The 27,524-nt window shown below is 41.3% G+C and overlaps 1 protein-coding gene across 3 annotated transcripts; it reads left to right on the top strand.

Annotated features, from left to right (window-relative positions):
* The first annotated feature begins 8,195 nt into the window (after positions 1–8,195).
* LOC306961549 (alpha-2-macroglobulin) lies at positions 8,196–27,053 on the top strand. Of its 3 annotated transcripts, none has more exons than XM_079554328.1 (36): positions 8,196–8,467; positions 10,075–10,255; positions 11,307–11,463; positions 12,450–12,502; positions 13,342–13,362; positions 13,844–14,012; positions 14,087–14,171; positions 14,320–14,437; positions 14,523–14,637; positions 14,733–14,842; positions 15,095–15,250; positions 15,338–15,574; positions 15,912–15,975; positions 16,071–16,216; positions 16,379–16,528; positions 16,631–16,879; positions 17,058–17,142; positions 17,349–17,505; positions 18,181–18,406; positions 18,700–18,826; positions 19,973–20,094; positions 20,340–20,391; positions 20,499–20,582; positions 20,664–20,840; positions 20,921–21,002; positions 21,968–22,127; positions 22,684–22,758; positions 23,292–23,457; positions 23,604–23,800; positions 24,299–24,514; positions 24,575–24,693; positions 24,804–24,894; positions 25,025–25,093; positions 26,169–26,274; positions 26,352–26,393; positions 26,496–27,053. In XM_079554328.1, exons 1-36 carry the CDS (start codon positions 8,382–8,384, stop codon positions 26,516–26,518), a joined length of 4,473 nt encoding a protein of 1,490 aa, XP_079410454.1. In that variant the 5' UTR covers positions 8,196–8,381; the 3' UTR covers positions 26,519–27,053. The 3 variants fall into 3 exon arrangements, with proteins under 3 accessions (XP_079410454.1, XP_079410453.1, XP_079410455.1); XM_079554329.1 differs by lacking the exon at positions 17,349–17,505 and having other exon boundaries at positions 8,198–8,467; positions 16,631–16,732; positions 16,769–16,879; positions 17,058–17,305; XM_079554327.1 differs by lacking the exon at positions 17,349–17,505 and having other exon boundaries at positions 8,197–8,467; positions 17,058–17,305.
* Positions 27,054–27,524: the final 471 nt, after the last annotated feature.

Here is a 27,524-nt window from a genome sequence, read left to right on the forward strand (position 1 = left end):
AACGAACTATTCGAACTGTTATACTAGTGATAACACTTTACAGCCCGCGAGTTCCATGTGTAGGTGCAGGGAACAAGAAAGTAATTGCACATTTAAGTACAGGTATTTACACATTAAAGTGCCAAAAGGGTGTAACAAAGTGTAACAACTGTATACAAGGAGTAACAAAGGTGTACAACGTGTATCAAGGTGTACTAAGTGTAACAAAGGTTTATGTGTTGTTGCATGGGTTTTGATAATATACAGTTTCATAAATGACAACAATACACTGTAACTACTGCAGTGTTTGTACAGGCTTTTTAATGCCCAAATAGTACATTTGAACACGACAAACAGAGGAAAAAGAAATTGGTACATACATAATTTTTTGCGATTTCCGAACATTTCATCAAACAGAGGAAAGGGAATCAGACATTTGAGCAAAAAAAAATCAATCAATCAATTTTAGCCCAAACTGTAGCTGAATATGTTTTAGTCTATAGTTTTCGTATTTTCGATGAATGGTTTGGCACAATTTAATGCCTTTTAATGCTTCTATATGCCCCCCGTGGAAACCCTGTAATGTGTAACTACACATGAGCGCGGGCTGTAATCTAAAGTGAGACACTATGTACACACCTTTATTACTCTTTGAACACAGTTATTAAACTGTGTCCAAAGTAATTACATGTCTAATTACTTTGGATTCTAAGTACCCATGTGTTTCTGTTATAGGCTGTTAGCAACACATGAAAACCTCAGTCAGAAGTATTTTGTGGCACCTTAAGGTGCGATATGAATATTGCCTCTCTTATTGCGGCAGACCCATTTTATGTGGAAGTCTGATCCAGCTCAATAAATAACTTTTTTATCCTTTATGGAAACAGCACAGCTATGGTGTGAGTGGTTTATCAGCTGTGTTATAAAATCTGAACACCAACAGCATGTATCTGTATGTTTCTATTTACAGACTTTTTAAAACTTTAAATATCTTTCAAATGTAAACTGTAGTTTTCTTTTACCAATAGAATGTTATTATTATTTTTTATTTTATTATTGAAGAGTTGTGATAACATGTCTTTCAGTTTTCCATCACGCCTCACGTATAGACTTTTGTGGCTACGTTTAATTCTTAATATATGCCACATTCATAACCACTACTTCAAAACAATAATTAAATGCTTTCACCTACAAGGGGCCACGGCATGTCTGAACCGCAGTTGACCTCAGAATCAAAAGCGAGGCACAGAAATGACCTAAATATTATACTTTCAACTGCAGTGTTCAAGTTGTTATCAAAACAGCATTTGAAACATGGCTGGGTAATCTCTCTGGGAATATCCTTTTGTATCTTGAGCCACACAAAGCCATTCAAAGCACCCTGAGCTAAAAAGGCAGTGTCCGGGACTCAGCTGCACCCATGGGACCCTCCGCACAAACCAAAGCAAGGCCCTCTTGAAACTGCACAGAGGAGAGAGAAGAAAACCTACTGCGTTATATCCCCCACCTGAAGCCCCTCACATGCTTACATTTCTCTGTGTAAACCCTTACAGGAATAAGTGGCTCATGTCTCTGCACTGCGGCTTTCTGTTTGTCCCTGATCTACAACATTTTGGGAGAAGTGTGGATTCCAGTAAAAGCTTGTCAAACAACACATTTCATTCTCCCAACTCCAGCAGCAGCCCTGCGAGGCCCAGAGGCATAACGCTGCCCCTTTGAACATCCAAATCCCCGTGCTGCGCCTTGACTCGCCTTTGTTATTCGCTCTGCTGCTGTTTCTTTCTTTTTTTGTGCTCAATGCCATTGCGCTGTGGACCACGGGCCGTTTAGCTGTGAAAGATCACCTCATTTGCGGCTTCAAGACCCAATTAATTGACCTCTTTAAATGATAACAGAGGGCGAACATATTGTTATAATCAAGAATTCATTAGAGGGAATTCAGGATCCTGATTTAATTAGTCCCTCCCTGGATTTAGAAATGAGAGATTGCAAACACTCAACAAACGGCGCCCTCTGCTGACAGCTGTTCCAAATACGCGCGCACACACACACACACACACACACACACACACACGTCACATTCATGCCTCTCATATTTATGCAGCGGGTTTACAGTGATGCGAAACAATGAAAAAAGTGGGTTAGCCTTGTTTACGTCAAATACGACAGAATGGTTTTAAAAGCGGAGCAACACAAGAATCCTAATGAGATTGCAGCCCGGGTTGGACATGTGTGATGAGGCGCAGGGCTCCCTCTCTATGGGCTAAAGAGCACAATGTCTGACAGAGTAAAGGCGAGATGCTGGAACAAATATCTCTATGCAAATGCGGTGACAGTGAAAGGATGCGGTGTTATATACAGGGCTTTGTATACAATGTATGGGCTCACATTGTCTATAGAGATTCAGTATCCTTTGCCCACATACGCGAATTAAAGTGTCACCATTTACTGAAATACATCTGATAAGTTTCAACCTCTTTAACCTCCACATTTTCTCCAGTTCGGCTTTACCCAAATCTAAAAGTTTCAACAGTGTAATGCCTCATTTGAAAGCCAAAAGTTTTTTTTTTTACAGTGTTTTTGTCTCTTTTTTGTCATGGTTTTGTAGTTTTTTGTTACGTTTATTGCTTTCTTGTCATTTTTTTTCATCATGTTTTTGTTGCTTTTGTCCCTTTTTTTTTTGTTGCTTTTCTGGTACGTTTTTGTCGCTATTTTCACGCTTTTAGATTTGGGTAAAGCCAAACTGAAGAAAATGTGCTTGGTTCAGGAGGGTCAAAGGGTCAAACGTAAAAAAACAAAACCAACATTTGTTCATTTTTTGTAGTAGATTTTTATAAGGGGGCTAAAATGATGTGTCTTGCCCAAGGACAAGATAAGATCAGATAAAATAAGATGGTCCTTTATTGATCTCACAATGGAGAAATTCACCTATTACATCAGTTCTCAAGAAACACTCAAGACAGAAATGTGCAGATTAAATAGTAGTATGAATTTAAAAAAAACTTTAAGGGGCAAAAAGTGTAAATAATTAAAAACAGAATAAGAACAGACTACAAAATGTAGAATAGCAAAATGTCAGCATTAGCGGTGCAATGTTTACCGTCATGGTGCAGGTGGTTGATAAAGTGACGCTGATGCAGAGATTATTGCATGTAGTTTTTCATTGTAGTTATGGCACATGAATTACTTTACAGTGTTGTACGGTCTGACAGCGGTGGGGATGAAGGACCTGCGGTAGCGCTCCTTCTTCTTCATGATGGAGGTCAGCTTGGCTAATACCCTCCTGTCCCTCACCTCCTCCAGAACACAAATAGCCTGAACAAAACCGCTTTATTTTAATGTGTCTATACCTTTTTTGGGTCCGTAAGCTTTATTCAGCAGGACACCAGAGGATGAAGAGCAGGGATAAGCATTCAGACAACTGTTGGAGCCAATGACACTGCCATAATGTGCAGCAGCCACTAGACTACCAGCTCCACTCTTCCTTCTACTTTCATGAGGTGACCGTCTCTACAGAGCGTAGGGTGGTCAACTCAAAAAACTATTTTAAATGTACACAACGATTTACACCAATGGTTCCCAACCTTTTTTGTCTCGCGTACCCCTTGATTCATTCATTTATAAGTACCCCCTACCTCGAGGATCTTGTCAATTTCAATACAAAGTGACCAACTCAAGTACGATTGTTTAATAGTGTGTCGTGTTCAAAATGAAGCTGAAATACTCTCAAAATCAAACCTTATTATTAAAACTAACTAAATTAAAATGAGTATTCTACTCAGTTTCACTTTCTTTTTTAGTCTGAAATAATTCCAAGTGCCCCCTGCTAAGTGCTCATGTACCCCCAGGGTTCCCCATACTGATTTACACTGTGATTTGGCATAATTCTTTGTGCCAGGTGCCCCTCCATCATGACACAATTCTTTCTAATTTTACAGGTTTGGCACTGGCATACAGAGGGAAACACAACAGTAACTATTTACATGCGTCCTCGGAGGCAGTTGTGCAACCACTTACGGAGAACTTGGCAAGAGGCGACTTACCGTAACTTACCGCAACTTTTTTTTTCTTTTCTGTAATCCACATAAACAAGGGCTGCACTGTGGCACACAAGTCCAGAGCAGCTTAGTTATTTCTCCCAGCTTGCATTTAAATATACAGTGGTATGCATAAGTATGGCCCCCCCTTTAACTTTTCGACCTTTTGCCATACTATGGACATAAATATATTTAAATTAAATTTTATGTGAAAGACACACACTAAGTGACACACAATGGTCTCAGAGGTCTGTTAAGAGACTATTGGGGAGCAGACAGCATCATGAAGTCCAAAAACACATCAGACAGGTCCGGGATAAAGTTATTGAGAAGCATAAAGATGGATTAGGTTATAAAAAGATTTACAAAGCTTTGAACATCTCTCAAAGTACAGTTAAATACACCATCCAGGAATGGAAAGAGTCTGGCATCACTAAAAACCTACCAAGACCCGGCCGTCCTCCTAAACTTACTGACCGAACAAGGACAGCACTGACCACAGCTGTTACCCTGGATCAACTGCAGAGAGCTACGACTCAGGTGGGGGAAACTGTACACAGAACAACTATTATCTTATACTGCACAAATCTGGCCTTTGTGGCAGAGTTCTTCTGGCAAACAGAAACAGGACTTCTTATAGTTTTCTTTAAAAATGCTACCCTGCCATAAGGCCAGATTTGTGCAGTATACGGCTAATAGTTGTTCTGTGTGCAGTTTCCCCCACCTGAGCCGTAGCTCTCTGCAGTTGATCCAGGGTAACAGCTCTGGTCAGTGCTGTCCTTGTTCGGTCAGTAAGTTTAGGAGGACGGCCGGGTCTTGGTAGGTTTGCAGTGATGCCATACTCTTTACATTCCTGGATGGTGTATTTAACTGTACTTTGAGAGATGTTCAAAGCTTTGGAAATATTTTTATAACCTAACCCAGCTTTATACTTCTCAATAACTTTATCCCGGACCTGTCTGGTGTGTTCTTGGACTTCATGATGCTGTCTGCTCCCCAATAGTCTCTTAACAGACCTCTGAGACCATCGCAGAGCAGCTGTATTTGAACTGACATTAGATTACACACAGGTAGACTCTAGTTAGTCATGGGGGCAACATGTGATCATCCAGAAATCATCAGGCAACTTCTGAAGGCAATTGGTTGCACTAAAAGGAAAGGCAGCCTGCACTTTTGCACATCACACTTTTCGTTTTTTTTATTTATAAAACAAATATAAATCATGTATAAATTTGATTTCACTTCACGATTGTGTGTCACTTAGTGTGTGTCTTTCAAAAATTTCAACTAAATATATTTCTGTTTATGGTCCATAGTATGGCAAAATGTCGAAAAGTTAAAGGGGGGCCCATACTTATGCATACCACTGTATAATACAGCGGACAGACGATCTCTGGCCCCACAGTGTTCGCTGAGATGTGCACTTCAACTTCAAGAGGTCACGGTTTTAAATCTGTCAAAAACTGTAGACTGGCTCTGACAATTTGCTCAATGTCTCTCCCTACTCTTCACTGATAAATCAACATCAATATAACCTACATTTAGAATATTCAAGTGTATGCTCAAACAAAAGAATTAAATGACCACTGCTGCGGATAACCAGACAGTCACAACCAAAGACGAACTTAAGAGGTCCTCAGAGAAATATTGGCTGCATTGTTCTGGCTGATAGTTTTCACCGTTATAATGAAGGATGATATTTCTTATCTTCTGCCGAGACTAAACTCTGAATAGCAATGAATAATTTGTGCCCCAGCGCTTGCATTTATATTGTTCAGAGGGATTTCTTTTGACCCCCATCTCAAACTCAATCTCTGTCGGTTCATGTGACACCAGGACAGATGCAGCGCTGCGTCTCAGCCCTGGATCTGATTGGTTTCGGAGCAGCAAAGATCAAAGCCGAGACAAAACAAAAGATAAAAGATGATAGAGGAAAAGCTGCAGGAAAGATATGTTGTCACCATGTCGTTTTTTCACCCACAGCCTGACCAAAATCATACATACTAGTGCAATATTGTTTTTTCTTTAGGAGGCTGAACTTTGCAATGTTTAGGTCAAATGGAGTTTATTTGAAATGCCAGTGGGTGCATCGTGTGTACTCCCCTGTGTGTTGGAAAGTCACCTTTGACTTGTCTCTAGTTTCCTTTGTAAGATGATGCTACATTCCTTTGGTGGTTGTTAGACTCATCCAAATCTTTATATCACTTTGGAGATTCTGCAGATGACAATCTATAATTTGTTATAAAGAGAATTTGTATGGACCTATAGATTTAAAAAAGAAAAATGTCAATGACAGTTGCAAATGTCAAAAGGATCTGAGTCCTAACTTTGAAAATTAGACTACCACAGGATTTGTCCTCTGAAGAAGACCACGTTTTCTTTTTTGCTTGTCTACTGGAAAACATGATCCCGAAGAGCCCTTGTCCTAACACTCATTGGACCCATTAACGCACATCCTTTTTGACATTTTATGAGCACATCATTATGAGTTGAATTATATTGTGGCTGAATCTCAGTTCTCTTTGTGTCTGCATAGTTTTCAAGTATTAACTGTTGTTTTGGTCATTATTTCAGCTTTATAGGTTTATTTAATGTTTATTAAACATTTCTGTTGAAAATGCAGTATTTTACATGAAAAACAATTCTTATTTGGGTTGCGGTGTGCAATCCTAGGATTAATAGGAGGATGGGTCCTGACAGCATCCCAGTTGAGAACCACTGCCCTAAAACATACACTTTTAAGAATCCTTCTCCATGTGCTCTTGCAGGATTCTGGCTCAGATCTAGAGATGGGTCGTTTGCAGTCGCCCACTGCTGCTGACAGTTTGCCCCAGCTGCAACGAAAGATGGAAAGTAAATGATGGAGAGGACTTCTATGGGGACAGTAAAATACCATTTACAATTTATTTTCTAGGCCTACAATAAAAAAAATTAAGCTGCCAACCAAGATGCTGGTGCAGTTCTGCACGGCCATCATCGAGTCCATCCTCACCTCCGCCATCACCGCGTGGTTCCCCGGTGCCACAGACCGGGACAAGTTTCGACTGCAGAGCATTGTGCTGCTGCTGAGAAGGTGATTGGCTGTGAGCTCCCATCTCTCCAGGACCTGTTCACCTCCAGGACCCGGAGGCGTGTGGATCAGATCACAGCTGACCCTTCTCACCCCCATAAATCCCGCCACATGAGCAGTTTTTCAGACTCATGAACAAAAAACAAGACCCACTAGCTTGGTCACAGACTCATGGATGTAATGTGCTCTGTTGCACTGTGTGGTGTGTCCCCACTTAGATCATCTGCTATCACTTTATCACTTTATATCACCTTATCACTTTATATACTGTACCTGCACATCTGTAAGTACAATCTGTTGTTCTATGTCAATTATTGTTATACCATATTTGACCTTTTATTATTTATCTTATTTAATATTCTTATACATGCCCCTATAGCCTTTTAGTTTCAAGTTTTATAGTTTATTTTTATCTAGATTCTGTGTTATATTTTGTATGTTTCACGTCAGCACCAAGAAAAATTCCTAGTCTGTGAATCTGTTGTCAAACCATCCCACCTCCTGAAAGAGCACACTGTCGTTGTGTCCTTGGGCAAGACACTTCACCCACATTGCCCTCAGTGTCTGCGTACATTGGTGTATGAATGAGAGTATGAATGGGTGAGTGGATCCTTGCTGTAAAGCGCTTTGAGTGCCTACTGTAGGTGGAAAAGCGCTGTATAAGTTGAGACCATTTACCATTTACCATTTACCATGGCAATAAAAGCTATTCTGATTCTGAGAAGAAACCACTGAAACTATTATGGCGCATGTTTACTGTATCAATAAATTGACTGATTTAGGCAACCTTCTTCTGGAACAAATGACTGGAAATTGGACAACCATCAGCCCCTAACAGTCCATTCTGAAGCGGACTTATATAATGTTTTGCTCCATCGTTGAATATCGAAAGGTTTTAAAGGGGCCAACACGCGATCGTCATGTTGTCCTAGTCTATTTTCAGCTTCGCCCCCACATCACAACACAAAACTGAGAAGGATTTAACAACTTCTTGAGAAACTGGGGGAGTGGACCAGCAACAGGCGGCCAGGGCTTGAAACTTTTGGGAAGTGGGTCCTTTGGGAAAAGGGAGGAGGCGTAAAGGTCCAACGAACACGGGCTCACGGGGGGAGTGACTCAGAGGGAGGTGGTCACGGTTTGGGGTATAAACAGCAAACTACCGCCGCCCTCCGTTTGAGCAACTTTGTGGCCTGTACGTCCCCTCTACGTGCGCCTGGGGAAAGTGCGTAGCTCCTGCCTCTGCAGCCGGTCCTCTCCGATAGCTGCTGCAGCTAACCACCCAAACTGCAGCGGACATGGCACCTGTCTGGCCCCAAGTGTTTGCGCTCATTTTAGCGTCTGTGCTCGTGCAAACGGCGACGGGAGCAAGTATCAATGACACGTGAGTACGACGAGTTTCTCCTATAGTCCCGGTGCTTTGCATTTCGGGGTTATTGTGTGTGCGTCACGCCGAATGCACGTGATGTGATGAAGGTATTCCTCAAGCATCATCTCCAGTCGTTTAAGGACATCCAGCAGCATCCCAGCGTGGAGGCTGCAAGGTCCACAAACAAAGCAGCCTGACCACTCTTATGCAATCCGTAGTTCACTTTAAAGTCTCTAAATGTTCATGTTCTACTCAAATCTGGAAAGTGAACAAACCTAGTAGTGACAAGCTTCCCTGCAATGTTGTAAAACGAAGAAAATGTGGGGCTGTAGGCCTTTTTAACATCTGCAACACAGTATATATTGTATGCATTTATGGAATTAAATAGCCTAAATAAAAAGTTCATTGTTATGTCTTCCGCATTGGGCCGTCTTATATTATTGCCCTGGCTTTTCTTTATTGTCTTGTGCATTCCAAAGAGAGCTTTCTGTTCTGACTTATATACTGTTATTTATAAATGTGATCTTGGTTAACTGTGTGTTGTGCTCACTTTTCCATGACCCAAATGCCTTTCACAGAGGCGCTTGAAGCTGACCAGTCAAAGAAGTTTCATCATCACAGTTTCACTGAGGCAAAAACGGCATCAGCATTCTCCACAGCATCACCAAAACTCAATTAAATGTGTCCTTTAGTTCTCATTGGCAGCAGACAGCCTGTGCGTGCCAACCAGCTTCAACACAACCTCAAACACTAATCAGCAGAGGGCCCATGGCTCCATAATATTTAAAATCTGCCCATGCAGTAACAGATGAACACTGCTGTTTCATCATACGCTGAAACTTGGTTCAACAGGTTACTGATAATTATTCAGACATTAATAGGCTTTCTATAAAAGACAGAAACCACAGTATAATGCTAGCATGTCAGGATTCCTGTTGCCCAGTACTGGTGAAGTTGGATCTATAATAGGCAGATGATGGTGGCTTGTTAAAAAATATGGTTAATATGTTTCTGGTGCATGTAGGAGAAAAAACATTATTGATTATTTTAGCTATAATTGAAATAAAGGCCAGGGAATATGGCAATACTGTTCTTTTACTCCTGTATATGAATCAATCTCAATTTTCAATATAAACCTTTACAAAAAAAAAAAAATTCCACTCCAATATTATTTAACACAAAAATCTTGTGTTATACTCCTCCAAACTATAAAGTTGTTTGCTGTATACCTGACCAATGATGATTATTGAGATTGTGATTTTAATTCAGTTTCGATTCTCCTTTGAAGAACTGGAAAAGTGTACTTTTGTGTATAAGTGGTTTGTTCTGCAAAGAAACTGTTAGACACACAGGAGCTGCCACAGTATCTGGCTTGAAGGGGGCGGGGCACTGGAGGAGGGGTGGGTGCACATTGTACACACAGGAAAGTTAGTGTTAATTAATCTTATTCTTATTTACTCAATAGGCAATTTTTTGGAAAAAGATCAGTGTAATCGTAAATATAATTGGATTTTGATGATTACACAGCTTTCTGTCAATGTATTTTATGTTGTTTGTACTCCCATATTCTAGCCCATATTCTGAGTAATGTCTGATCATCAATGTCCTGTTCACTGCTGTAGGATATTTGCGGTGACGCTGAGCTCTCGAGTCAAAGCGGCCGTCCCACAGACGCTGTGTGCCCAGGTCCATGGGCCCTCAGAGCGCGTGGTCCTGACAGTGACTTTAGAGCTGGAGTCCAGCAGCAGCTCTCTGCTGGAAGAGACCATTGAACAGGACTTCTACCGCTGCATCATCTTTCAGGTATGGCTCAGCAACACACTGAGAGCACTACACTGTTGTTTAAAAGAAATATTTCAAGAACAAATTTTATATCTATTTTGTATTTGAGGTCATAATTTGAAGTAATTGTGCACGGTTTGGCTCTATAATGTATCCAGTTTTTGGCTCTGGCTCAGTGCTGACAAAGTAAATGGTTGTGAGTAAATTGCAGCTCTGGTTTCCGTCAGACCACTGCACATGGTTATGCAACTTACGGGACATGCACCCTGATGCCAAACGACCCACCGACCCCAATCATCTGTGACAATAGCAGTGTGTGTGGACCTCCTGCTGCTGCTCTGGCATTTATCAATAGGCACAATGAGCACTTTCTGCCAGAGGCCAAACATGTACCTGCATTCCTCTGGACTGCAGCCCTCTGCCCTCTACTCAGCCCCAGAGCAGCCCTAAACCACAGCGTTTGGGATTGGCTCCAGCTTCTCTTATGTAAGAGCAACTCCATTAAGGAATAAAAACATGTGCTATACAAGTATGACCACTTTTCCTAATTATCCTTGAGTGATGGAGAGGGACTAACATGGCTTAAAATGGGTTTTGCAGCCAGATGGGCTCTGCCAGCATTACAGAAAGCGTCCTGTTTCCAATTTCCGATAAATTTGTTGACATGTGCTAGATGTGTTCCTCGGCTTAATGTTTTCCTTTCTATGTATAAGAACACGGACCACTTCTCAAAGCAAACAATATAAAGATAGTTGTTGTGTTTGCAAGCACAAACGATTCAATAAAATATAATATAGCACGGGCAAAAATCTACAAACAGGATTCTAGGCATGGCCTTGTTTCCATCTGTTGTTCCACACATGCTGTCACAAACACACTCTCCTTTATCCTGGACCCAGAGGACCCTACTATACATGTTTTAAACCCATAAAGGGAAACCAATGCAGGGTGGTGCACATTATATCAAACTCCACACAGAAACGGTGCCACAGTTGCCAACATTTCTATTCTATTTCTATCCAAGTACTATTTGTGTTTCTGTTTGATTTGTTATTTATTTATGTCTTTCCAGGCCCCAGTTGTTCCCAGGAGAACAGTAGCATCAATTAATGTCACCATTCAGGGGGAGAGCGGCACTCTGGGTAAAAAGGCCAAAATACTGATCGAACCTGCTACTTTCATTCACATCATTCAGACGGACAAGCCCATCTACAAACCGGGCCAGACTGGTATGTTACCTAACACAGACACAGTCCACTAAAAGCAGTAAATGGTATGAGGGGAGAGGGAGATTCACTGCTCAACCTCTCCTCTGTGCTGCTTAGAAATTCAGCTGCATTTGCACTATTTTGGTCTACTTTACAAAATCTGCATAATGCTGAGCCAAAACTTGACAACTTTAGGAATTATGTCTATATTCAGCACTTAGGCAGGGAGCGGTTCCTCAACAGATTTTGCTACTGGATGTTTGTAAATGAAGAAAGCTTTCTTTCCAAAGCAAGGTACCGAGACTCCATCAATTGACAGTTCTAGCAATTTATCTAGCAAGTTATTTAAGCTTGGAGGCACCACTAATTTGGCTTATTATATGACTTCACTTGATAATCTGAAAAACGGAGCAGATGGACTGCCAGTATGGTATTATTTTTCTTTTTCAATTTTTAGAAAGTACATCGAACCCCTCTGTCCACAATAAACAAAAATGAAAAAAAAAACGAGACTAAAATAACAACAGATATAAAAAATATTTTTAGTCAAATCTTGTAACTAGTGAGATATTATTTTTGTATATAAAATTGTTATGCGGGCCGTTGGCGCCATACAGTATGCATTTGTTTTTAACGTCTTGTCAATAATGCATTATTTATTGCCAAATAATAAAGCATCAGTTTGACTTTTGTGGACACCCAAAGCTTGACATTGCTTTATTTATTCATTCTACAAGATTGACGTCTCTGACAACACACACATCCCATTCATACTTGGGTGAAGTGTTTTGTCCAAGTGACATTGGGCACTGCAGCAGGAATTGAACTGCCAACCCTCTGATCAGAATCGTTTCATTTTATACTTTTATACTGTTTGGCAGAAGTTGTACATTTTAAAGATATGAATTTGTTTTATTTTCATGGTGTCTGTGACTTAATGGTACCTGCTGTAAAATTGAATGTTTGCCTTTTCCCAGTAATAGGGTTTGTTTTTTCTCTGATTTTAGTCAAATTCAGAGTCACCTCTATGGATGCTGAATTTATTCCTGTAAAACGAACAGTAAGTCTGATTTTTGTTTTGCTGAACAGAAATTTTTGGTAGAAGGTATATAATTAATATGTATATTTAGTATAATTCACATATTAATAAAAAAATTGCATGTTCTTCACAGAACATCCACACCAACGGTGGCAGGAGTGAAACGCGCAATCAGCTTCTATTCATTCCCTATGTGGGCTGACAACCGGAAAGCGAGTACCAGTTATTGCTTTCCGGTCGCCAGCCCGCATAGGGAATGGCTTGATGCTGACGGCTCATTTTGCTCCTGCAGCTGTTGGATGTTCTGTGAAAGCCTGATGTTGCGATTGCACATGCTCAGTGAAGAATTAGTGTAATCAGCACCGCCTCCTGGTGGACAGTGTCTGTTCCTAGAACCGTAGTTATAGTAGTAACTTTAGTTGGTTAATAAAATCATTTATTATAGGCATTCCACTTAATGTGAAATATAGCACTTACTTACCAACTCTGCCATTTTGTGAGTGACAGTTTTGGTTTTAAACATGTGCTTAATGCCAAAGTTTGTGTAACGTTGCGCTGTGTGTGATGTGTATTGAGGAGCTGGGTCTATTTTGGTTCAGAGAGTGGGAGGCGAGCGAAGGCCTGTTTGTTGGTTTTTAAGGAGAGAGTGGGTGTGCGGCGCCGCGTGGACTCCTGTGATAAACTGCTGTCAGAGTTCATTTGGCGCACAGCACATCTGACCCAAACATCTGAATCAATATGAGCTCAGGGCCTTTTCCATCCGCGATCGCGCACATGAGAGCATCACTGTATACAGCAAACCTATCACATGTCAACTATCAATATGTCTGAATAGTAAAGCATGTGTTTTTCTCTTTCAGTACAAAGTGATAGAGCTTGAGGTAAGCCACAGTTTCATCATTTGGCAGTGGAAAACATATCAGGTTGTCTTAAAATGTACCGACATCACACTAACAGACTGTAAAGGGAGAGAGGCAAGGCTGTACCTTTCTGCTTCATGGGCAGTATATGGAATTTACCATAGAAACCCTAAACCTTTTATGAATGTTCAAAAATTGCATTACAACTATGAATATATGTGCATATCCATTCATTTTAAAGTTTACTTTTCTGTAACACCAATTAGTACAAAACACATAGAAAGTATAGGGCTTGTGACTTGACTTGGACTAGAGCCAAATACTTTTTTCTCCTTCTAACAGGATTAAATGTTTAATTGCTAACACTTCCATGTGGCTATTTGATATCTTCACTCTATCATCGGTTAAAATAACATGCCCAATTGCTTTATTTCTGCAAAACAATTTTCATGGAATAATGCTGTTAGTTTTGCTCCCCCTTCACCTTGTATTCGATGTCCAGGACCCCAGTACAAATCGCATTGCTCAGTGGCTGGATCAAACCATTGACAGGGGCATCCTGGATCTTTCGCACCCGATTATCCTTGAAGCTGCACAGGGCACCTACACCATCACTGCCACCACAGAGCAGGGCGAGAAAGTGCACCACAACTTTGACATCAAGGAATACGGTAATACTATTGTACCAATAAAGTTGCAAAATACAGAATCTTATTTTATCTATTGCAACTGTTTCATGAATTAGTTTTGCCAAAATATGAGGTGAAGGTGCAGCTGCCGAATGTGATCACAATCCTGGACACGGAGGCCATCTTTAAAGTCTGTGGAAAGTGAGTGTATCATTTGCAAGCATGCAAAGTTTCTCTAGTTTTGTTTAGTATTTCAAATATTTATGCGTTTATTGAATGGAGTTAGAGTTTTAGTATTTTATTTTGGTCATGCATATTTCTTCTTCAAAGTTCCTATTTCTTGGTGCAGATACACTTATGGTAAACCAGTGGAGGGCTCTGTCAAAGCAGTGTTCTGTCGAAAGGCCTTTCGAGGTTACTGGTACACTACCAACAAACAAGACGTGTGCAAGACCTTCCAGCTCACAGTAAGTATCTGCATACACCTAAATTGCTCTAACCCGTTTAATTATTCATCCCAGTGATGGCATATATTTCTTTCTATTTCTTTAGACTGACAAAAGCGGTTGCGCTTCTCAAACTGTGAATCTTTCTGAGTATTTCCTGAATAAGAGTGGATATCACGACAGTTTCCAGCTGGAGGCTGAACTGCAGGAGTTTGGAACTGGTATTTTTAATTGCTCTCAATTTCTAAAAAAAAAACAACAACTTGAAAACTAATTTTTGTTCACTTGTGCATATTTGTAACTATTCACTCTGCAGGGGTGACTCTCAGAGGCAGTGCACGGGTCAGCTTCACTGAAAAGATAAGAACAACCACTTTTGAGGATGAACCTGCGTCTTACAAACCCGGCATTGCATTTGAAGGAAAGGTAAACATGACTTTCAGTATATATCAGTGTTGTCTCTTTTCTGTTACTTCATGTAGCCATGTTGTTCTACTGGCTCACATAAATCATTTGCGCTCTACAAGATTGTATCCCCTTATCCTATTTCAGCATAATTTAATTTAATGTTTCAACTGGTACATACTATATGCTATTGTCCATTTTCTGCCTTTTTCAACCCGACCATAGTGTGCCTGCGTTTTTGTTTGTTTGTTTTACTTTGTGACACTTTTCTAGGTCAAATTAGTTGGTCCTGACTCCAAACCTGTCGCCAATGAGAATGTGTACCTCACCACAAGTAAATCCCAAAACCTTACGCTCACCACTGACCAAAAAGGCATGGCTTCCTTTGCCCTGGACACATCCCTCTGGACCGACTCTGTGTCTCTCTGGGTGAGTGAAAGCCTTTTTCCCCCTTCTTCATTATGTCAAACTTCAAATGTTATTATGGCCTATTATCAATGCCTGTTTTGTTTTTAGGCATCGGCGAGGGAGCGAGGGAAGATGGATCCATATGTCCCCAACCTGCGCACACCGGAGTACAGTTCAGCCTCTCGTCAAGTGACCGTCTTTTACTCCAAGAGCAGCAGTTTCATGAAGATCAAGCAAAACGAGGGAAGGTTTCGCTGCAACAAAGAGGCGTCGGTTCAAGCCGAGTACATCATACAAGGAAAAGAGCTGAAGGAGGGACAGGAGCAGTTGGACTTCTTCTATTTGGTAAGAATTTGCCTTACAGGGCTATAACAGCGGGGTCAGGAAGTATTTTTACCCTTTCTCACATTGTGCACAGCAAATGTTCACATTTATCATTGTTATTTCTTAAGATAATCGAGGCCCATGGAATAGGGCTGCTGTAATTGTTTGTTTTTTGTGTTTTTTTTGCATATGTTTTATTTGACGAAACCGGTGCAGAATTTTACCAACAGAAAATAAATGTATTTGATTTTCATATCACTTAAGGTGTCTGAAAACTTTCGCAACCCAGTATGACTTGCTCGAACAATTGTATTGCATTACATTGTTACATTTTCTCTTTTGTGTTCCTTTGATGCAGGTGATGGCCAAAGGCTCATTGGTCCAGCATGACCGTTTACCTGTGGCAGTTAAAAGAGATATGGGTAAAATTGGTCGGCTCTTTCCAACTGGAACAAAGTATTAGATGACTGTAATGTTTCCTGATCATGTTTTTTTTTTTTTTACATGTTTGTTGCAGTGAACAAAGGTGTGTTGACGATTCCTCTGCGCCAGGTTGTCAAACTGGCTCCGATTGCTCAGGTGCTGGTGTACACTGTGATGCCCAGTGGGGAAGCTGTGGCCGACAGCATGGACTTCCCGGTTCAGCTTTGTCTCAGTAACAAGGTACAACTACGCCTGAAAAGGCTACACACAGAATCTATGACTTTGTAGCTGTCATATAATTTATCCTTTAGGTCTCCAAATACACATTGCCTTGCTAAAGCGATTCACCTAATGCCCTTTCTAATTTAAAAGATGTGTCTTTGTTTCCTCTCTGTTCCAAAGGTTTCTATGAAGTTTGCAACTCTCCAGCAGCTTCCAGCGGAGAAGACCACACTGACGCTGCAGGCTCATCCCGACTCGCTGTGCTCTGTCCGGGCCATCGACCAGAGCGTCCTCCTGCTCAAGACTGGGGTGGAGCTCACAGTGGACTATGTAGGACATTTAACTTTCCTATTCAAACGTTCTTCAGACAAGTGTGCTCTTCTTCATTCAGTCTTGTTCAGTAGTAAATGTTGCTTGTTGTCCTCTTCTTAGGTGTATGACCAGCTGCCTTTCCAGAAACTCACTGGTTATCCTTACGAGGTGGAGGACCACGAGCCGTACCCGTGTTTCCCCGTCCCTATCCCGGAGGTGGAGGTGGAGCCGGTGATAGAGGTGGAGCCGGTGATAGAGGTGGAGCCGGTGATAGAGGTGGATGTGGATGCGAAGGGCGGCGGCCGCAAGAAGCGCTCATTTTATTTCGGACCGGTCAATCACAAAGACGACGTGTACAGCATCTTTAAAGTAAAGCCCTTTGTTTGGTCACGTTGTTGACGATTGCCGAATCACGATGAAGCGTCACATTGAGAAACCAAATGAGTGTCAACGTTGAGTTACCTGTAAAATTGATTTGTTTTGTCGCTCAGTCCTTGTATTGAGAGTTCATCTTATGTGATATTGACCTGTCCTGTTTTTCTCCTAGGAAATAGGAATCAAGATTGTGACCAACTCAGATGTGAAGAAACCCTTTAATTGCCAAGAGATGATGTACGACCTGGCTTATGAAGGTATTATGTATTCAATGGCAGTGGATGATATTGCCATGGATTTTAGCGAGGCTGATGGTGCTGCAACTAAAACGGCAACAACACCAGACGTATCAAAGCCGACAAAAGAGACCGTTAGAACGTACTTCCCCGAGACCTGGATTTGGGAGCTGGTCTCTGTCGGGTAAGTGCTGGTGCTAATCGTTCTTTTATGTATCTGTTCTTAGATATGGTGGTAGATTCTCCTCCAATCCCCATGGCCTTTAACATGATGCCCAGCCAGGACAGTCTCTCAAAAGACAGCGTCCCAAATCGTGAGCAAAAGAAGGAGACCGTCAGGACTTTCTTCCCCGAAACCTGGATCTGGGACCTGGTGCCTGTGGGGTAATGATCCAACATCATTAGAAGAGACAAGAAAATCAAATGAGATATTGTAGTGCAAATAGTGATTCTAGAAAACCAATGGAACCTAAGACATTTCTTATAGCCACTGTTTCTGATGAAGGTGGTGAAGTAGCCGAAGTTTGTCAAGGCACGGCACAGAAATATAGGAATAAGAAACCAGGTGTAAGAAATTCCCATGGTAATGTGTTGTTAATTTATAATATGGCAGAAAAAATTCTACTCCAAGGATACAAAGAAGATTTCACCGAAAGCACTACGGGACATGCTTTCAAATTCCTTGTCAATTATTGTCATCTTCGCTGGTGCCCAGAGAGTACTTCAAGTTTTGCGCAGTATTATTGCGCTACTTTCCACTAATAATCTTACGTAAACTAAATAATGCTTTACATATTTCATTTGCTCTATCGTATAAAAGCTACTTTTTATATAATTTTCACTTTCACTGTGTCTACATCTGATTATTGTTGATCAACTTTTTTGTCTTTAAATTTCTTGAATTTTGCTTCATTTTCTAATTATTTGCATGATATTTGGCCTCTCTCTTCTACTTTAATTTTTGCCATATTTATTTGTGAATTTAGTGCACCACTGTGTTTTTTGTTTACTTTTCTTGTCATCTTTAGTAATCATGTTCGACCTTGTGTTTGTGGACAGACCCAGCGGCTCGGTGAACGTAGAGAAGACGGTCCCAGACACGATCACCAAATGGGCCGCGGGGGCTTTCTGTGTGTCCCCCGCAGGGCTCGGCATCGCCCCCAACACCGCGCTCACCGCCTTCCAGCCGTTCTTCGTCAGCCTCTCGCTGCCCTACTCGGTCATCAGGGGAGAGGTGTTCACGCTCAAAGCCACCGTCTTCAACTACCTCTCCAAGTGCATCATGGTAAGTTTAAGAAAGTGCTTATGTCGCACGCTCAAATGCAGTTTTGTTTTTGTGTTTTTTTTGTGTTTTTGGATCTCTATCTCGCGCTACATATATAGACCAGTAACACCTTTACTCTGCCCACGTTCCTCCAGTAGCAATCAGCGAGTAGACTTTGGCATTTAGACCATGGTAGCTTTGTACCTTTTGTATCTTTGTCCATCTTTCTGTTGTTATTCACACCTGACTTATTTTCTAAAGGAATTGTAATTGAAAAGTAACAAACAATCACTTTAATTTTTATTGGTGTTCAGGTGAAGGTAACACTGGCGGACTCGGAGCAGTTCACCTTTAAGCCCTGTGACAGCTGCCAGTACACGGTGTGTCTGTGCGGAGAGGAGAGCACCACATTCTCATGGGTCGTCACGCCATCCGTACTCGGTAAAGCTTCATTTATCTCACAGCTTCGGAAAAACCTCTAAATAAGGCGTACAAGGAATTCTCTGTTGGTTAATTAAGTCGGCAAGATTACATTTTAATGAAAACATGTTAATTCTTTTTTCTGGCATTTAGTTCATTTCAAAGTTGTAAAACTATATATGTATTTTGGATTATAAACAACAATGATAATGTTGAAGGAACAGGCCACCGTTTTTCCATACGGAGATATGTTCATACCTGAGCTTAGACGAGTTGATGCGTACCTGTGCAGTCTTTGTGCGTGCGCTCTGTTACGCAAGAAGACCGAAGATGTTAGCATTTGGCCTCTCCCAATGTATTCCTATGGCACCAAACGGGATGAAGTTAGAAGCGACCAAGCTCTTCAAAGGGCACGCACAAAGCCCAGACAGGTAAGTATCAACTTGTCTAAGCTCAGGTAAGAACATATCACGGCATGGAAAAACGGTGGCCTGTTCCTTTAAGTGTAAATGCGTTTTCTAGGGTTGTTTTAGTTTTAGTTCTAATCTAGCTTGAAATGTATTTATGTTACATCTTATAAATTCCCTTTAATTTCCAGTTGTGTACAATGTTTTTAATGTTTTTTTTTCTCATATAACAAAAGCCCCGCATGGTGTTGAATTGGTGATGATTTCATTTGGAGCTGCTTTTGTGTTGTGTCTCTCAGTCACAAACATGAGAAAGGAAAAGCTAATTAACCCTTGTTATTAGGGCCCTGACAGCTGGGTGTGCTGCGGGCCATGTAAAAGTAAAGCACTTATTTTTAATGGTGTGAGCTTCATCAGCCTCCATCAGTGGGATGAGTGCAGGCTCCTCTAACGCCCCCTTAGAGCTCTGCTGACAATCACTTGAACTAACAAGTCAGGTAGTATCTCTGACGAAACAGCGGGAAAGCTCTCCCCCAGGGCCCGATCTGTACTTGTCCTCTGTGTGAGACGGAGTGAAGGCAGTGAGGGGGGAGGACAATAATAAGGCAACAAATGGGGATTAATGAGGCCCAATGAGCTGGGAACAGGAGGAAGGAAAACAGGAGGCAGGAGCAGCTGGAGAGAGAAAATCCACAGGAAGAAGTTTTGCTTGGTACACAAAATATGACAGTATCAGCACTAATATGGCTGTGTCCCACAGGTGAGGTGAGTATCAGGGTCAGTGCAGAGGCCCTCAAGACAGACCTCTTCTGTGGGAACGAAGTGGCCACTGTCCCGGAGATGGGACAGATCGACACTGTGGTCCGCACACTGCTGGTGCAGGTCAGTGTTTACTGGACATAGACTTGGCTCATATACGCAAGGCCTTAGTAACTGTTTGCACATCAACATACATTATTTTAAATTGTGAAAACATTCAGAGAACCAAAGCAATTTTAAACTTCAACCATGTTAAGACCAACCCTTTGGTTTCCTTCTTATATCTGGCTTAGTTTTTGGCTTTGTTCTCATTCTGAATATTAACTTTTAATCATGAGTAACATCTCTATTTAACATTTTCTCTCCAGGCTGAAGGAACTCCACAGATGGTGAGCCACAACGCACTGCTCTGTCCCGCAGGTGAGTCTTCATCACAGTCTGTGCCGCTTCTACTCTCTGCCTTTAGCTCAATTTAAAGATAGGAATTTGATCTTGAGGCTGTGATCTTTTGTATATTTCATTTGCAGAGGGTCCTGTGGAGAAGAAGATCTCTCTTCTGATGCCTGAGATGTTTGTGGCTGGCTCAGCCCGAGCCACAGTCTCTGTTCTGGGTTTGTCACATCACATTTACTGCCTCACATTTAAATGTGTGTAAGATTGTAATTTCTAATGTCGGTTATGCGTGTTTCCAGGCGACCTGATGGGCAGAGCCATGAAGAACCTGGACAAACTGCTGGCCATGCCTTATGGCTGTGGGGAGCAGAACATGGTGCTGTTCGCCCCAAACATTTTCATCCTCAACTATCTGAAGAGCACAGGCCAGCTCAGCAAGGACATCCTGGACAGAGCGACTACGTTCCTACAGTCAGGTATGTCACATGTGGATGTAAAACAATATCACTTTTAACACCGCTGTAAAAGAATGTGCTAAGTGTTTTGCATTTTGTAGGATATCAGAGAGAGCTCACGTACAAACACGATGATGGTTCATACAGCGCCTTTGGAAAGTCCGACGAGTCCGGAAACACGTGGTCAGTAAATGCCCAAATTATTCCCTTTTTAAACCTGGGAGAAATACCAATATCCAGTGTTTGTTTGTGTCCTGCTTATGTCATATGTCACTGGGCAAAATCCACATTGCATTATCCATAGTGCAGCTGGAAGGGCATCTGATCTTAAAATACATTTGTATGTGATTGGTGACAGTTTTTGTGATGGCACCAGAAACACTACATTTATCCTGCTCCTTCTGCTGTTTTATACTGCACAGCGATAAACACCAAAAGAAAATGAGGTATATTTCTGATGGCATAACTTGTACCCGTTGCATCACTTGTTACCCAACATTTAAAAGCATTTATTTAGGGCTGCACTGTGCGTATTTTCAGCTCTAATCTCACACTTTTTTTGATTAGAGGAGAAGAATGGTGTCCCGTCAGCTGTCTGGCACCAGCGCACATCCTAATAAATCTAAAGACGCTGCCAAAATGTGAATATTTGAATTAAATGGGCTTTAAATCACAGCCTCCGGGGGATTTATCTACCCCTCTGCTCTTTATTAGACGCCACTGGGCAGTTTGGCAGGTACTGAGGCTGTGTAGGTGTGTTTGTGAAGCCAGGAAAACTGGGGCTGTTCAGTTTGAAATATGTGTCAATGCCAATGGGAGAGTGTCCAAATTACCAAACAGTGCATTGCTTTGTTTAGTGACGACAATGGGGGGAAAATACTGGAAGCATTTAGAGGTATTTTGTGTTAGATTAAATTGTTTTATTATTGGAAAAGTAGCTTGGAAATTAAACGGATAGACCTCATCTTTCCAATTAAAAGAGGCATAAATAAGCTTTTTTCTATATTTTGTAAAGATAAAACATTCACACATTTAAATCTTTAGAGGTGATAATGATGTGTAATTGTAATTGTTGGTGAACTCTCGACAAGAACAGTAGTTTTGAAAAAGATGTCAAAGATTTTCTATTTTTATGTGTGACTTCACAGGCTTACTACCTTTGTGATGAAATCCTTTGGAGGAGCCAAACCATACATTTATATTCAAGAGGAGCACGTTACTGAGGCCAAGAAGTGGCTCCACCGTCACCAGAGTCCAGCGACCGGCTGCATTGCCTCTGTTGGCAAGCTTTTTCACAATGGCATGAAGGTGCTGTGTCCTTTTTTAATCGTTGCATTTTGAACCTTGGTGTGTCTTAACAAAAGCGTGTTATTTTTAAGTGTGAATTTTCTTCCCAAAGCAGAAAATAATGTTAAGAATAATTAGGCTTCTCCAAGCTCTGGATATACAGTATATGTCGCCTCAGGCCTAAACACAAACGACATGGACTATATAAAAGAATAATTGGCCAGACCCTGACAACACAGCTTCATTAAGGAAAGACGTGGTGTTCAGAGTTCTGATCAGGCTTCACTGTGGCTTCAAAGAATATCAGTCATTGGTCTCTGTGCGGCTGTCAGAGCAAATGCAAGGTCCACACACTGTTGACACACGTATTGCCTTCACAAATTCATATTCCATACCATGGATCATTTGTTGATTTAATACTTCTTTATTTATTTATTTATTTATTATATAAGGCATTATCATTGACAAACTTAGTGTCTTGACATTTTGACAAAGTTACAAACTTGAAAAAACTAGCATTAGCAAGAGGAATGTGCTTTTAAATCTGTCACTCTCTCCCGCTCATTCTCTCTCCCAGGGGGGAGTCAGTGATGACGTTTCCCTCACGGCCTACATTACAGCTGCTCTGCTGGAGCTGGACGTAAATGTGACTGTAAGTAACACCATACAATTGATCATCTAGTGACTTAATAATGCTTAGTTACTGCTCCTTAGTACATCATTTGGTGTCTATAATTTACGCTTATTTTCTGTAGTCTACATTGTTGATAGTAGACTCTCCTAAGGCTGGCTTAAAGATAGGGTATGTAGGATTTTGATACTTCATAAACTCATCTGATTCAAACATACTAATTTTAGTATGTGAGAGTTGATCATGTTTATATTTTAGCTTTGATTCTTGAGAGAAAATTCCAGTCAGTAGATAGAATTGGCCCCTCACTTTTGGGTTGCCAGATCCTAAAATGGTGCCTTTTGCAAAAACACAAAAAGAATCCCAGCACCTGTTCCCTGCCTTAGCACTAACAAGTGCTCCGGAGGGACTCTATTATCCTGAGCCTGAAATGGTGCATGTACACAAACTTGTACTTGAGTCCATGCAATAAGCAGCATGGAGACTCAAGTCTTCAGCAGGTTGAGTTGCGACTGTAAATCACTAAGAGCATGTGCATGTCTTGTTCTGGTCAGGACCCCATGGTGCAGTCGTGCCTTCGGTGCCTCCAAGGGGCGATGGCGGGTCAAATGGACAACCTCTACACCACTGCCCTGCTGTCCTACACCTTCACTCTGGCTGGAGACCAGGACACCAGGACCAAACTCATCACATATCTGCACCAGAAGTCTAAGACGCAAGGTGAGAGAGAGAAAGATAGACATGCACACTAAAAATCTGTGGTAAAGCACATGCTACGTAACCCTATGAATCTAAACACTTGATCGTTCTGAATATTGATACGAAGGGACAATTGTTTTAGGTCTGGTGCGCTGTTTGATTGGCAGGTGGGACGCGGTACTGGGACAGGGCCGGGGCATCAGGGAAAGGTCTGGACTCTCTGGAAGTGGAGATGACGTCCTACGTGCTGCTGGCTCTGCTCTCTGGAACTGCCCTGCCAGGGTTTGGACTGGACTACAGCTCGAGCATCGTCCGCTGGCTTGCTCAGCAGCAGAACCCGTATGGTGGCTTCTCCTCCACACAGGTCATTTTACAGAATCACTAAAGTCAGTCCTTAAAGGGACTATATAGAGTTTAAAAATGTTAAAAACATGTATTTTCCTCCCCCTACATGTTCCAGCCATGTCCTAAGGTGTAGAATGAGCTCCGACCTATTCACCACAACTGCCTCTAAAATTCTGCACTGTCACTCAAAACGGTGTTACTTCGGGTCCGAATTGCCGTCATGCACAAGCTTAATATAGAAGGTGCAGTTACACATATGACCTGAGGTGGCAGTAGTGAGTATAAAATGGCCAACTTGTATTTAGCCCCTTTAACTTGAATAAATGGAAAGGTTTGCTTCTGGCAGGAAAATTAGAAATTGGCTGATGAAATACAGATCAGCCCATGCAACAGTCCAAAATGTCACCGTAATTTTAAGAATAAATGAAAAATATTCTATCGTCACAAAAGCCAATGCGTAAAATAATCACTGCACTTGACAGGAATTTTGTAACAATCCCTCTCTTGTGCTTTTTAGGACACTGTCGTGGCTCTCCAAGCACTGGCCAAGTATGCCGCTGCCACCTATAGTGAGGAGGGCAGCACTACAGTGAAAGTGACGTCTCTGGGAGGCCTGAGCACAGAGTTCACAGTGGAGCAGTCAAATCGGCTGCTGTACCAGGAGGAGAAGCTGATCGAGGTCCCTGGGGAATACACAGTGAGCGCGGAGGGCCAGAGCTGCGTCCTCGCACAGGTACAGCAGACCCATAGAGGGATGAACAATTCAATGTTTTTGACTGGTGTCTGTCCGCAGATCTCCATGCACTACAACATCCCCCCTCCTCCAGACTTCTCCGCGTTCAACATTTCCACTCAGACTATGTCGAAATGTAACGTCAGCAGACCACAGCTCATCCTGTTTGTGCACGTCAGGTACAGCTAAAGATGAGTAGTTGAAAACTGTCCATTTTGCTAAAATTCTGTGAGTCACAAGTGAAAAAGTGATTCTGGAAGCGGTTCAAAATGCAGTTGTGTGTTTCCAGATATCAGGGTCGGAGGGAGGAAACCAACATGGTCATCATCAACATCAAACTCCTCTCTGGATATGTCCTGGACAAAAGCTCTCTGGGCATGGTGAGTTACTCGGTGCAGGTACAAACTCAGCCACTTTTTCAGATCCTGCATGGCCCCTTCCAGTAGTCGATTATGAATACTGACCACATTGCTGTCATTGATTGTGCCCCATGCTGTTGTGTTCTGACAGATGAAGAGTGACCCATCAGTGAAGAGAGTGGATGTAGACGAAGGATTCATTAACATCTACTTAGATGGGGTATATCACCGCATTACATTTGCACTCGCATGCAAACATTCATATTCAGTTGGAGTAGGTCAGTTTGATTAGTGGCATATTTTTGTACAATGTTTGGACCTCTATTGGATGCACTCATACTTCTTGAACTGCAAGTCTACGATAATCTGCGAGGGGGCCAGACCTAACGTTGTCAACACCTGATATACAGTGTACTGGACTGTGACGAGACACTGGAGGGTTGCCCAAACTGCCAGTAATGTGGGGTGAATCCTCAAACTTTAGGCAGGGTTTCTACTGGCAGCAGCAAGTCAAATCTAATGCTTTTTAATGCAATTTTAATGCTGCTATATTTTAAGGCCACAAATGATTAAAAAAATCATGGCTTATTTCATTTGTAAACATTCAGTTCAATTTGGATATTCAAAAAGAAAATTTGACACAATAGGAAACTTTGGAACAAAACATTGTGAACTGCAGCCACATTTTTTTTTTGTAGAACGCAGGGTGGAAGTGAGTGCGTCAGTGGGTCCCGATAAAATGACGATCGGGTGCTCTTTGAGGACAAAACCCACCAGAACATGTAGATGAAAAGAAAAAGGTCATGTTCGAGGCACTCTGAAAAGGTTAAAAGTCCTTTATTGAGCAAAGGGACGCCAACGCACGGTCTTCATCACATGCCCTGATGAAGGTCGAAACGCGTCGGCGTCCCTTGCTCAATACAGGACTTTTAACTTTATCCGCGTGCCTCTGACATTTATTTTTCTTTTCATCTCCACAGTTTGTTTGTGTTTTTGAATGTTTGCAGTAAATAATTGAGCAATGTCATTGAGTGGGTTCTGTCTCTATTTAGATTTATTGCCAGCTTGTATTTGATTTAATGCTTTTTACTGACTTAATACATTTTGGCATATTTCCTTTTAATGACTTTTAATGCCTTTTCATGCCCCGGGGAAACCCTTTTAGAGTTAAAGTACGTAGTTAACACAGTTTTCCCATGAGAAACAGTAAAATATTTTGCCACATGAACCATAATTGTGTGTCTAACTCATATCTAGAGTGGCAAGAAGTAAATAAGTCGTCTGTGCATTTGCAGCTGAAGAAAGACAAGCTGCGGATCTACAGTGTGACGATCGAGCAGGACCAGGCGGTCAGGAACCTCAAACCTGCTGTGGTCAAAGTCTACGATTACTACCAGACGAGTACAGACTTTTTTATTTTAATACTATTTGACATTAAAGATGTGTGAGCTTTAATGTCTTACTGCTCATGTTTGCAGGTGATGAAGCTGTCACTGAATACACGTCCCCCTGTGCAGAAAGTATGTACTTATTTTTTATCCTTACAAATGGATTTCTCAGTGTAGCAACGATGGATGTCAGAAATGTTGACAATATATAACTAATAACTTTTCTTCTTTCAGGTGACACCGTGAATGAACTGTAATGTCCTCGAGGGAATAACTTCCTTTTGCAAATCTGGAGCAATCACTGACCCCTCTTAAATATTTTTCTGTGTACAATTTTTTTTTATTTGAAGGTGTCGTTTTTTTTATATTTCCCTTTGCTTTTAATGTTTTGTTTTTAATTCGCTAGTCCCTCTTGTTTGATCGTTTTTAAACACATTTTGTCGAGTTCAGAACTGCACCCTCAACACTGGATCCTTCACATACTTTTAATCCGCTTTTAAAGAAGAAACACGGCCACGTCTCAGTAACAGTTTTGTTTTATTAGATCTCATCAAATCCATTTGTCTTCGTGTGAAAAGTGACGCTTGACACTTACAAGGTACCTATAACACAGTATGGTCCGAATTGCAAAATACAGCTTCTACAGTAACAGTACATTTTACTGAGTGCTAGGTGAGTCTCTGTGCGTCCTCTGCTGTACCGGTAAAAAAGTAGAATGATACATCACTACCATTTACAATTTGAAATGTAACGTGACAATAAATTTTCTAAAATGACAAAAATAAGTAAAAATCGTCCTTTTTTTCTTTTCTTTTTTTTTTTTTTACAATACCATTTCATTTTTATAGTAAGATATTCATTCAGGCATCCGCTTTACAGTATATTATTTTTGTTCTTTTCACATAGATAACAATAGCACTACATGTACAGACAGCCTTGCCAGTGTTGATAGTTTGGTTTGCACACAACTGGACACGAGCGCATTGAAAACAGAGGCAAGGGAGATGCAATATATATATTTATATATATTAAGATCTTTTTCACTAGTCTCTTTTGTCACTATCTCAGGCACAACATCCATAAATTCATTACTTTACAACACATGAAACTAAACCACAGTTTCACATGCGCCAAAAGTCACAGCGTAAAGTCTTCCTAATCAAAGTCTCTTTTTTTTTTTTTTTTACTATATAAACAGCGAATGACATTTTAGTTTTTTTCAATTGTTTTCCCAGTCACAGGTTGTGGGTTTAAATCCTGAAT

This window comes from Gobius niger (genome assembly GCF_951799975.1).
Source record: "Gobius niger genome assembly, chromosome: 1".
Lineage (NCBI taxonomy): Eukaryota > Metazoa > Chordata > Actinopteri > Gobiiformes > Gobiidae > Gobius > Gobius niger.